The sequence below is a fragment of the Lupinus angustifolius genome, chromosome LG20, assembly GCF_001865875.1.
Source record: "Lupinus angustifolius cultivar Tanjil chromosome LG20, LupAngTanjil_v1.0, whole genome shotgun sequence".
NCBI classification, from domain to species: Eukaryota; Viridiplantae; Streptophyta; class Magnoliopsida; order Fabales; family Fabaceae; genus Lupinus; species Lupinus angustifolius.
The window spans coordinates 20,617,328-20,630,024 of NC_032028.1; the positions used below are offsets into that span (position 1 = coordinate 20,617,328).

General features: G+C 33.5%; 3 protein-coding genes across 3 annotated transcripts; 2 read left to right on the top strand and 1 right to left on the bottom strand.

The window, feature by feature from the left end:
* LOC109336688 (protein ABHD17C-like) lies at nucleotides 260-3,679 on the top strand. The gene is made up of 5 exons (XM_019573438.1): nucleotides 260-561; nucleotides 1,540-1,576; nucleotides 1,685-1,921; nucleotides 2,035-2,082; nucleotides 3,025-3,679. Exons 1-5 carry the CDS (start codon nucleotides 260-262, stop codon nucleotides 3,502-3,504), a joined length of 1,104 nt encoding a protein of 367 aa, XP_019428983.1. The 3' UTR covers nucleotides 3,505-3,679.
* On the bottom strand, nucleotides 5,654-8,558 carry LOC109335274 (mitochondrial inner membrane protease ATP23-like). The gene is made up of 5 exons (XM_019571404.1): nucleotides 8,379-8,558; nucleotides 7,818-7,939; nucleotides 7,442-7,579; nucleotides 7,259-7,342; nucleotides 5,654-6,101 (listed from the first exon to the last, which is right to left on the bottom strand). The coding sequence occupies exons 1-5, from the start codon at nucleotides 8,464-8,466 to the stop codon at nucleotides 5,967-5,969; spliced, it is 567 nt and encodes a 188-aa protein (XP_019426949.1). The 5' UTR covers nucleotides 8,467-8,558; the 3' UTR covers nucleotides 5,654-5,966.
* On the top strand, nucleotides 10,960-12,057 carry LOC109335549. The gene has a single exon (XM_019571684.1). The coding sequence runs from the start codon at nucleotides 10,960-10,962 to the stop codon at nucleotides 12,055-12,057; it is 1,098 nt and encodes a 365-aa protein (XP_019427229.1).

Sequence of the window (12,697 nt, forward strand, 5' to 3'; positions counted from 1 at the left end):
AATCCGAGTTTGAGTTTTGTGGATGAAAAAATGTTTGATTCCCGGCTCGGAAAGTTATATTATTAATCACACAAAAAAAAAAGCTATCTCTTTCTTTCTCTATCTTCCCCATTTCACTTTTCCCAGAAGAAGAAAAAAAAGCTTCACCATTCTTCAACCAATAAAACCCAAAAAAAAGTTAGAGAGAGAAACACAGAAATAAAGAATACTAAGATTTGAAGTAAGAAAGAAAGACAGAAAATAATGATAGCGTGATAATATGGGAGGAGTAACTTCATCAATGGCTGCAAAGTTCGCTTTTTTTCCACCAAACCCACCTTCTTATAACCTCATCACTGATCAACTCACTGGTCTTCTTCTTCTGAGTACTTTTCCACATCGTGAGAACGTTGAAATTCTCAAGCTTTCTACTCGTAGAGGCACAGAGATAGTTGCTATGTATATAAGACATCCTATGGCTACTTCTACTCTTCTTTACTCTCATGGTAATGCTGCTGATCTGGGTCAGATGTATCAGCTCTTCATCGAACTTAGTATTCACTTGCGTGTTAATCTCATGGGGTACTCTCTTTGTTTTTGTAATTTTTCTATATTTTTTTTACTTTTTTGAGTTGTTATGTTAGTTATCAATTCTGGGTTTTTAGCAAAATTTGATTTTTTTTACTTGTTATGTTATGTTAATTTTAGAGGGTGAGAGTTGCTTAGTGACTATGAGATCACGATTTAAAATCCGAAATAGGCTCTCTACACGTGGAGGTAAGGCTGCTTATATCTACTCGCCTGACTCAACTAAGTGAGAGTTTCGTGGACTGAGCCGCCCTTTTTAAGAGAAGAAAAAAGACAACAAGTGACTCAGTCACTGAATTTATAAGCACCCCTCACAGGCTCACACTATTACTGTGAAATTGTTATTTTAGTCTTCCAAATCTGAAATTGTATGTACCAATTATATGGGTCTTGGTAAGCATAAGTTTTTATTTTGTGGTCACTTGGAGATTTTTGTGACTAAGTTGTTTGATTTCATGGATATAGCATTCTTATTGCTTCAAAATTTGACTTCATCGGCGTAAGATTGAAATCGCTTTCATGACTCCTTTACATGTATCAGCATCTTCCTGCCCTAGTGTGATATATGTTTGTAATTATACTCATCTCTACTGCTTTTGATCTGCTTGTACTTACATAGTGTTTAGTAGGTGTGTCAGAACGGGATGGAACACGAGTTCTATTTTATGTTTGTCTTTTGTAAACAGAACTTACATTCCACCAAAATGAGTGGAGCTAACGAGAACAAAACAGAAAGGCTGTTCCAATCTGTTGTATTCGCCCACTAAATACTACTTAAAGTTAACTAATTTGGTAATTATTATAACTTGGTGAAATTCGTCTAGCTGGTTAACCACTGGCAGGAGAAATTTTCTGAAAGTGCCTGTAGTTTATCTATCGAGGATTCTGAAGAATGTTATCAGTATAGCTCTGCACAAAAGATGAGTGTAAAATATTGCATTTTCACTCACAGTTATCTATATTTTGGTGCAGGTATGATTACTCTGGATATGGCCAGTCAACCGGCAAGGTTTGTAAGAATATACGAAATGCTTGTTCATGTTGTGTCATGCATTGATGTGGATAGTGCTCGAGATAAAAACATGTGCTGATGAACATTATTTTGCCTGAACTGCAGCCAAGCGAGCATAACACATATGCAGATATTGAGGCTGCATACAAGTGTCTAGAAGAAAGCTACGGCGCTAAGCAAGAAGATATAATCCTTTACGGACAATCTGTTGGAAGCGGTCCCACTTTGGATCTTGCAGCTAGGTTGGCTCAATTGAGAGCTGTTGTTCTGCACAGTCCTATACTTTCTGGTTTAAGGGTCATGTATCCAGTAAGGCGTAGTTACTGGTTTGACATATATAAGGTAGCGTATTATTTTTATCTCGTATCATATTGGTTTTTATAATCACATATTGCTGATTTTCAGGAACATGAACTTCTTAATCTAATCAGGTTCTGCTTTGTGTTTATATGCAGAATATTGACAAAATTCCACAAGTTAGTTGTCCAGTTCTCATAATTCATGTAAGTGTTCTGTAGATATTCAATTATACTATATTAATGCATCATCTATTATTAAGTTGAATGGCCTTAGCTTGAGAATTAGTTGTTTTCTTCCAACATTAACCTCTGTTTTTTTTACTCGGTATCCGTAATCTAGAATATAACACATGACTGCCATTTTTTTCTTCTAAATTTCTGAAAACTATTTCCACTTCACACTTTTCCATGTGACTTTGAGTCCTTTATTTATATCTCATGTCTAAGACAGACTATTCAAGCCTTGGACTTTATACATAACATGCCAAAGATACTGAAATTCTCTTTACCCGAATTGTTCTATAGATATTAGTTTATTTAGGGAAAAGAGTATAATTGTAAGTTTGAAAGCAAGATATCAGTCAAAATGCTGCTGGTCTTCTATTTACGGAACTCGTTTTCAGTGTTTCGTATTTCTTGCTAATTGTTTTTGGTCTAAAAGGGTGCTCCATGTTGAAACCAGTGAGATTTTTTTGTCAATGCTTGCCACGCAGGCGGTGGCATATGCCATTTTGAGAATCTCGCCTTGCATCATTTCTCGTGGTTACTAGTTTTGCAACCATTTATTTATTAATATTGTGAATGAAATACTTGCTATGTCTTAGACCTTTTCTTTGTCACGACACTTGTCTATAATAATGTTTAGCCAATGTAGGTAAGTTGTGATAACCACAAATTCGTATTCAATTTGAAATGTGCCATCAAAACGAAGGGTGGTAAGAGAATTTGAAGCCCAAAGTACAATGGATAATTAGTCGAGTTAAACACGAGCTATTAGTTTATTTTCCTTGTCTTTTTTTTTGTTTTTTTGCAAAACACTTATGTATAAAGTTGTCATAATTTAATTTATCCACTTGCATAATGATGAATCTGGTAACATTCATATAATTTGAATTACTCAACAATATCCTTTATGTTATTGTGTAGGGTACTTCAGATGAAGTTGTAGATTGCTCCCATGGTAAACAACTATGGGAACTATGTAAAGAGAAGTATGAACCATTGTGGCTCAAAGGAGGTAACCACTGTGATTTGGAGCTCTTTCCTGAGTACATGAGGCATCTGAAGAAATTTATATCCACCGTCGAGAAGTCTCCATCCCAAAGATTCAGTTTCCGAAGGAGCATAGACCAGTTCGAGCTGCCTCGTAAGAGTACTGATATTTTCGAAGTTAGTAGGAAGAGCACTGATCACAGAGAAAACCCAAGACAGAGCACAGACAGGCCCGAGAAGCTGAAAAACTTGTCTAGTAATACTGATAAGCTAGAGAAACTGAGAATGTCTTTTGATCATAAGGAAAGGTCTCGGAGAAGCGTGGACTGTCACGAAAAGTCTCGAAAAAGCGTTGATCATCAGTTGGAAAAGGCAAGGAAGAGTGTTGACAGGCTGGACAGAATAAGGACCTGATAAATCTTGTTTTAATCAAATTATACTCATGTATGGCTTGGCTTTCTGGGTTTCTTTTTCGATTTTAAATTGATCTACTTGTTGTGTAATATGGCTTATGTCAGATATGATAAATATTGGCATTAAAGGAAGGGTTTGGTTTTACACTGGGATTCACTTTTCACTGTGTTGCTATGAACTCTTTCTCTCTTACTTTGTGTCAAGTCCCTTATAAAGGTTATGTCACTAAAGCTTTTTGGACTAAGCATTGACAAGTTTTCTAAAGTACACAGAAAATGAAGCATGAGAGATTTATTTTTTGTGTTAAGAACATAGGTTTTAAGTGTTTAACTCTCATCATTATGGATAATGATTTATGATGGCCTAGCATTATGCACATAAACTTCAAGTATTTTTCTGTTCTCTAAAAGAAAAATAAAGGGTTATGTAATTTATGTTTCTAAAGCAAAATATCTAGATTCTAGTGTTAGCATTAGAATTAGTATAAACACTATCTTTAAAAAGCATGAAGAATCACATGTTAATTTGTTATTTACCATTTTCTTAATACTTTGAACTTCACTGAAGTTATAGCATCAGTATTGAACTTGAATAATTCTGTAATAGTATACTCATGTTCAAGACATGCAAAGATGATATTAAGAATAATATTTTTATGAAGCAAAGGTAATCAACTTTACAACCTTGATATTTATCATTTTAAGTACACTTCTTAATATTTTATATATACTTTCTAAGGACTAACATTGCATCAAAACTGCAGACAACATTATCTGTCATCACTTGTTTTCATTCACTTTTCAGGTAGCAATCTGCATACAGTATTACTGGTCATGATAATGAAATCCACAATGTTGTTGTCCATTATTATATAAGATATTTGTCACCAACAATATGTTGGTCTAGTTGTGTAAGGCTTCACTAGATTCCTAGGATGACCAAAAGGTCAAGGGTTCAATTTCTGGGAGCGACACTTGTTGGGAGGGACAATCACACACGCACCCGAGAGATATTAGTTTCTTACCCAAAAAGTTAAAGGGATACTGTTGGTAGTACCAAAAAATATAAGACAATATCAAACTTTAGGATAGTGTTCTATTGGTTATGCTAAGATGAGTGTGTTTTTAAATTATGTAATTGATGTATTTTTAATACATGCTATAAAGAAGGAGATTTAAGTTACTGCTAATAACTAAGTTACCATTTTTTGTAATTTATTTTTGTTTTTGTGTTAATCCAATTTACCCTTTGCTGCAAAAATATGAGTGAAAATTATTCCAGTGTTGCATTTATAGCAGCCCAATTTCAACATGTATACATTCTTTTTCTTGCAAAGAAGCAAAATTTGTTTTTTGGTAATATAAAAATTTGCTTGCTTCATGTTATATCATTCATCAGTAAAAGTTATAGGACAAATTAATTTATATACATCAAAATAGTGTGAAATAGAAGTTGGCTTGGAACTGATGGTAAAAACATCATTATGAGACAACTTGTCCTTTGATACTTTCTTTATAAGTAAATTGATTGATTGGTCAAAAGAAATTGTCTGCACAATATGTAATTATTTAGATCATAAAACACAAGTGTAATCATTTCATTCTTTAAAAATGATAAATATAAAAGATGTAAATTGGAACCACTTCATTAAAGTTCTTTCACCATTTTATTTAACACTTTGGAATCATTTCATTCCTATGTTTTTACATAAAATATTTGTTAATTTTTTTAAAGGAAAGTCAACTTCTTATTGCCTCTTTTATTTTTAATGTAACCATACTACATAAATTATTTTAATATTTTATCAATAAAGATGATTTATGTTCGAGTATTGTGATATCGTTCAACTCATTTAGCCGACCTAACTTTATGAGATTAAGGTTTGGTTAGTTTGTTATTAACTATTTTTGTTTAATGTGCATCAAGAGGATCCTCTTGCTAACAACAAAAGACTAATGAAGTAGAATTAAACCATCAGAGTAGATTTTATTCCTACCAATAAAGTTTTTTTTTCATACCTTATGTATATATGTAATAAGTTAGTGTTAATATAGAAAAATCAAGAATAATTTTAGCTCAAGAATCATGCTCACACAGACACACATGCTGCTGCTTTTTTGTCATAAACATCAAAACTTTAGACATCATGTAAGAAGCACTAATCCTCATATACCATTGATATACACCAAAATTGGAATGTGACTAAATCAACAAAAGAATAATTTGACTGAATAATTTAGTTACAAATAAATGTACATGTCAAAACAATATGATCTTCCATGTGTTGTTGCAAGAAACAAAATTTGTGTGATTTTCACTAAAATAAATAAGCCTTCAAATTGAATGAAACTTGTAGAACTCAAAATTGAGCAATTATGATTCTATGCTAAGGGCCACAAAAAAAATGGTCTTCACAGAAGTAATGGCATATACATCATGCTACAGCAACAACCATGTAGCTTTTAAGGTTCCCTGTCAAAGGGTTGTTTATCATTGTAACACTTATCCCATACAGCTTCAATAGTATCCTTTGCGGCTGTGCCGGCACAATCTGGATTCGTAGCCAATGATTGCATAACTCTTCTTCTGACACATTCCTTCAAGTTACATTACATCAATTCAGTAATAAACAAATTATAGTCAACAAAATGTAAAACATAAATTTAGTTAGAACAAAGAATAGCATGACTTTGATGTGATATCAGAATATCCTTAGATGAAAGTTGAGGAATGCAGATAAATTGTACTTGGCTTCATGTTAAATACAGTTCATAATCTTTTTTGTTTTGTTTTCCTTATATATCAATGATGTGAAGTTAAAAAATGCAACATTATTTTGCTAGATTGTCATGCAACATCATTTAAGCTCATCTAGCACTTAAATTATGTGTCCATACTGATTTTTTAAGCCGGTGTTTTCCTGTTTTCTAATACCTTCCTAATTTGCATTGACAAAGCTAATCTTTACCATAATTTACATACTATTGGCCACTATGGCATTTAAGTTTTAACCACAAGATTTTAGAGATAGCAGCTTGTTATAGTAAAGCAACATAAAACAAAAGTGGCTTGATGTAATGTTCATATTATCTTAATAGAAGAAACAAAAGAAGGAAGAGAAGAATTACACCAATCTCCCATTCAGCTTTATTACATAAATGAAAATCATGCACAAGAAAAAAGTCGAGCTTCTGTTTGTACTAATCGATGCAACAGAGAACACTTCAGTTCCTATTTTCTTATAAACATGTAATAGTGTATAAGATGTTATTTTAAACTTCATCCAACAGCTACATCAATGGCAGTTTAGGAGGATAGGGATTATAGGCAAAGGCCAGTGAATAATAGTTTCTAAGCATAAATTGAAGAATATATTGGTGCAACTATAATGCATGATTTTGGTTGATCCAACCAAAATACGTCTTCAAGAATTTTGGTAATTTTGTGGAGCATGTGATAAGAAGGATTCAACATACAAGGGGGTGGTCATTTATGAACTGCTGCTGAGTAACTCAAAAAACAATTAAGATGAGAATTTACTTTTCTTCATCTTAATCTTTTAATAATGCACTAATTGCTTACATTGGCGAGATCACAGATAGCTTTAAATTAAAACTGTTAATTCCAATTTACAAGCAATTACTGGATTAATCATTTTTAAAAAGTAACGGCGATAAGCTGCAGAATGTAATCTATGAAAAGATTCAACGAAAATAGATTTTTTCATAAACAGAGCTGAGAATAAAGAGTGTACTTTTCCTTGCCCTCCAAACTTTGTAAAACCTCGTAGTAGTTCCCGCTTGTAATGACAATCACCGCTTAGATGAGCAGCTCTTATCTGTTTCACATGAACATCAAGAAATATTGATCAGGGGAGAATCAGAAATAAAAACGCGTCGTACTTAACACCGGTAATTGCACATTGTATGATAGGAACCTCACTACAAGCATGGTGAGCACACCTAGTCCATTCCAAATTGGCAGCTCGACAATCGTCATATGCGTGAATTAGCTCATGTGTTACGACCTGGTTGACCTCATCTTGAATTCGTATATAATTAGTGCATACTGTTACCTAGGACAATGGCATAAGTAAACATTAGAAAACTGCAAACATCATAAACCAAAGGAAACATTGACAATTGAGAGCTTATTTTGTTCATGAAATGTATGCTTTCAATCAGCTACATAATAGAACGATAAATAAAACGCAGCAGGATGCTAAACTTAACGACCACGTAAAGTGCCGATAGCGATAAATAAGAAAGCAAGATTTTATTCGCATGCAATAAAATGGACAAAGAAATAAGTACCCCTTCACCACTAATGTAAGCACCCTGCATTTTCTGGTGACAATAAACAGCTCTGAAAAAATTGTCTCCTATAGGACAACCTGCTTTCTCCAACTGTTGTCTCAGAAACCTCACCATTGGAGCTATAAAAGAATAATCGAATGAATGAAATAAGTAACAAAAATCACCAGAACAAAACCCATTAAAATTATCATGTAGAACTCATTCATCATTTGAGAAAATTTGCACTTCTAATGGTCAAACTTAAAAGTAGGATTTTTTAATCATCATGCACAAACATTGTGAAACCCAATTCAAAAATGAAATTTCAGAGAATAATAAAATTAACCCACAAAAAACAGTACGAATCATCACACAGCCCATAAATTAGGTTCCTTTTTTTATTTTTCATTTCTAGCAATGATTACTCAGAGCAAAATAACATTCTCAAAGGGTAAAAGAATGAACTTTTTTCAATAAAATACTGATATGAATTGGAAAAAAAAGTGGGGTATTTGAAAAACCCTAAACCCTAAAGATTAATGAAGAAAGGTATAAAAAAGGGAAGAAATGAAAAAGTACTTCGGAGACTCTTTTGAATCATAGCTTGGCATTCCTGGTCAGTTATGATGCGGCGAGCATTGACAGATGAAGCAGGTTTGTCTGCCATTGTTGTTTGTTATGTTTGGTTACAGTTAGAAGAAGTGGGTTTTGTTCATTCACATGTTAAATGTTTTCTTTCACATATCTCACATTTTGGATTTTGGATCCAACCATGGTTTAAATGTGTTTTTTTCATTTGCTATGGATTTTGTTTTTTAATTAGGATTATAAAATGTAAAAGTTGTTAAAATTTGTTCATCATTTATTTAATTAATTATTTAAATGTATAATATTTATCGAATTTAAATTAATTGCAGTGTTTTGAAAATCGGTCGGACTTGGCGGTCCGACCAATTTGATCGTTGACCAGACTTCAAAATGGCTCTAGTTTGCAGTATTAATCGAATGAATGTTAAATTGCTTTGAACCGGAAAAATTTCAGTCTAACCGTGTTAGTCACGGTTAAACCTGAATAAGCCGAAAAGTGAACCAGATGTTTCACTTAAAATTAAAAAATAGAACACTACTATAATGTTTTATTTTTCTAAGTCCAAAAAAGTATAAATAAATTACTTCAATATAATTATACATAATTATGAATTATATAAAATTTTGCATTTATACATGATTATATATTTATAGATAAAAAATATTAATTATATATAAAATTATCTGATCTATCCACCTAATTTAATTATTTAAATTGGTTAAACCTAATATAGGACATCTTCTTGTTTTATGTCCGATTTGATAATATTGGGCAGGATATAGCCTTTATTTAAGACAATGAAACTTCCCCGAGATAATTTACAGTTAGTGAAAAGATTTATACACATACACTATATTATTCATCATTTATTTATATTATTTTTTCTCAAAAGTCAATGGTAATTAAATATCAACAATAAATAATGCAACGACGGTATATAAAACTCATACACTATTAGTTCATATATTTTTTCTATTTACAAATTACAAAGAAGAGGTTTGATATAGTTGGGGTATCTTAGGTATGGACCACTCCCAAACTCTCTAGAGAGAAACCATAATCCCCAAAAAGAATGAAATTGATAATAAATAGACAAATTGAATCTTTTCACACTAATTTATAAGGAACCCATATGATTGGCAAACCAAGAAACAAGTTAAATTCACCACACACATAACTTTTAAGTGTAGGACGTTAGAAATATATTAGGAATTCTTAAATGAAGAAGATGGATCAAAACTATATATTAAATTTAAATTCCTTATTATAACTTGGTATTAATTAGAAATATTTTATGGGCCTTGGGCCCATAGTATTGGGTTGAGTTACTCTATATATATATAAAAAAAGAACTTGTAATCTTAGTCTCTAATAATATATTGGTAGTCATTAAATACTTTTGGGGATGTTGTGACAATTGGTCAAAACTCATTAACAAAATTTCTTGTCTTTTTATCTTATATCCTTTATATTATAGCTTGTGGCCAACATTGTGATCCATTTTGCTGCACCAACAATTTTTATATCAGAGCCAATTAGTAAATGACTCTTAACTCGTATGCTAGATTTAAGGTAGAGAAATTTGATGGAATTGATAACTTTGAATTGTAGCAATGGAAGGTAAATGATGTGTTGGCTAGAAAAGATCTATCAAAGACATTGCGTGGGGATAAACTAGATGAGTTGAAAGAGAAGGAATCATGACGAGACAATGATTGGATCATGACCATGTAGGATATATAACCTGGGAAATCCATGTATTGAATTACGATCTAGGTGGAGATAAGAACCCAAGTAGATCAACAAGCTCTGAGGCATGTGCTAGCATTGTCTCTCTCACTGTTGGAGAATATGATTTTATAAGATAAAAAAGTGGTTTTACACAAAGTCTTGGACAAGGATGTTATTTTCTAGCAAATCCACAAGAAAATACGAGTGTTGATTGGCTTTGATACAAGGTGTAACACAAATATTGACTTGTATGCAGAGTATAACACAATTATCGGTGGAGATGTAGGATTTGACATAAGTATTAACTTAGATGCAAGGATATGACACAAATATTGAATGACATTCATGAAATGTGTGTGATGTGAATATACTCTTTAAGGTGGAGTGTAATAGTTCTTTGAACTATAATTGTTGATATAGACAAATAAGACAATGGTGGCACCTATTAAGGATTTCCAACAAAATTCCATGATATAGTTAGGCTGAGTATTGAAGAGAACGATTGTTGGTGAGCACGGATATAAAGCTTTATGTTATGTCAAAAGACTTCTTATCGACAAATGGTTAAGCATATTGGATTTTTGTAATTCAATAGGCTATTTTTAGATGGTTGTTATAGTTAGGTATGGTAGTTAAGCCTATAAATAGAAACAATGCCTTGTATTCAAAGTAAGTGAATAACAAGCTCATGCATTCTTTGATTCTTTCATTCTCATCTTCTTAACTTCTTCTAAAACAATTCTGCCATAGAGTGAAGTGTGAGGTGTGTGCAATTCATGTTCTTCCAACAAATTGGTATCAAGAGCTAGAGCAAGATCCTATCCTTTGTTCATCAAAAGCATGAGTCATCAAACCAACTCCTTTCCAGCAAACCTACCCATTCTTGACGGCAAGAATTGGAGTAGATGGAATATACAAATGAAGGCCATCATGGGATTCCAAGAACTCGAAGAAATTGTGGAAGAAGGCTACCCAGAAATTGATGAAGCTTCAACAGAACAACAAAGGATAGCATACAAGGAGAATAGGAAGAGAGATTGCAAGGCAATGTGTCTTATCCATCAATGTGTGGATGAAGCACACTTCGAAAAAATTGCAGCAGCTAGATCCTCACATGAAGCATGGCAAATCTTGCAGAAGAGCAACAAGGGTGCAGAGCAGCTAAAGAAAGTAAGGCTGCAAACTATGAGGCGCCAATATGAATTGATGGAGATGGAGATGAGTGAAAGAATTGCACAATTCTTTAACAGAATTATCAGCCTAACAAATCAGATGAAGGCATGTGGTGAAGTGATCAAGGATCAAACAATCATAGAAAAGGTTATGAGAACTCTAACACCAAACTTTGACCACATAGTAGTGGCAATTGAAGAATCCAAGAACCTTGCAGAGTTGAAGATTGAAGAGTTACAAGGTTCCCTCGAGGCTCATGAGCAGAGGCTCATTGAAAGATCCACTGAGAAATCCACCAGCCAAGCCCTGCAGGCTCAAATTACTAGGAGAGGAGGAGGATCCTACAGAGGTGGAATAAGGAATCGAGGCAGAGGAAGAGACTATAGATGGAAGAGCTCAAACCAGCAAGATCAGGAAAAATCTGATCAAGATCACTCACTGAACACAATTAAGAAAAATGGAGTCAACAATTGGAGAGGAGGGAAGAAAAGGCTAGACAGAAAGAGGATCAAGTGTTTCAATTGCAATAAGATTGGACACTTATCATATGAGTGCCAATCCTCCCCTGGACAATCTGATTCACATGGCAGACACCAAAATGAAGCACATATGGCAAAGGAGGAAAGAATTGATAAGGAAGATGAGACTCCAGTTCTGCTAATGATGACAACAAACCAAGAAATCAGCAGTGGTGAAACTTGGTACATAGACTCTGACTTTGCTCCTCTTGCTTGCATCAAAATTTACAAGCCAATTATCATATGAGTGCCAATCCTCCCCTGGACAATCTGATTCACATGGCAAACACCAAAATGAAGCACATATGGCAAAGGAGGAAAGAATTGATAAGGAAGATGAGACTCCAGTTCTGCTAATGATGACAACAAACCAAGAAATCAGCAGTGGTGAAACTTGGTACATAGACTCTGGCTGCTCTAACCACATGACAGGGCACAGAAATTGGCTTGTAAATTTTGATGCAAGCAAGAGGAGCAAATTCAGATTTGCAGATAATAGAGTGATCCAAGCTAAAGGCACAGGAGATGTAATGATCACAAAGAAGGATGGAGGTAAAGCAATGATCACAGATGTTCTATTTGTGCCAAATATGAAGAACAATCTAATTAGCCTGGGGCAATTACTAGAAAAGCTATATTGACTCGAAATGAAATTACGAAGCCAACGGTGCGATCGGAATTCGATTCCGAGTTACGGAACTCAAAAACCACTTTTTGAGCCGTACCGGGTGGATTTCGGCCCTGACAGTGGTTCAGAACCGACTGTCTCCGAAAATTACCAAAATTTACCACAAAATAGGAAATAATATTTTAAGACTAAAACTCAACTAGAGTTTCGTCTAATTCTTTACCGAAATTGCCCAGAAATTCATTTTCGAATATATAAT

Bases quoted from the DNA above. Each gene is read 5' to 3' on its own strand.
- LOC109336688 (XM_019573438.1), top strand. From the start codon at position 260: ATGGGAGGAGTAACTTCATCAATGGCTGCAAAGTTCGCTTTTTTTCCA. The intron at 562-1,539 runs GTACTCTCTTTG...ATTTTGGTGCAG, and splicing joins TTGCGTGTTAATCTCATGGG to GTATGATTACTCTGGATATG. The intron at 2,083-3,024 runs GTAAGTGTTCTG...GTTATTGTGTAG, and splicing joins GTCCAGTTCTCATAATTCAT to GGTACTTCAGATGAAGTTGT.
- LOC109335274 (XM_019571404.1), bottom strand. From the start codon at position 8,466: ATGGCAGACAAACCTGCTTCATCTGTCAATGCTCGCCGCATCATAACT. The intron at 7,940-8,378 runs GTACTTTTTCAT...ATTCTTTTATAG, and splicing joins GATTCAAAAGAGTCTCCGAA to CTCCAATGGTGAGGTTTCTG. The intron at 7,343-7,441 runs GTTCCTATCATA...CATGTGAAACAG, and splicing joins CTCACCATGCTTGTAGTGAG to ATAAGAGCTGCTCATCTAAG.
- LOC109335549 (XM_019571684.1), top strand. From the start codon at position 10,960: ATGAGTCATCAAACCAACTCCTTTCCAGCAAACCTACCCATTCTTGAC.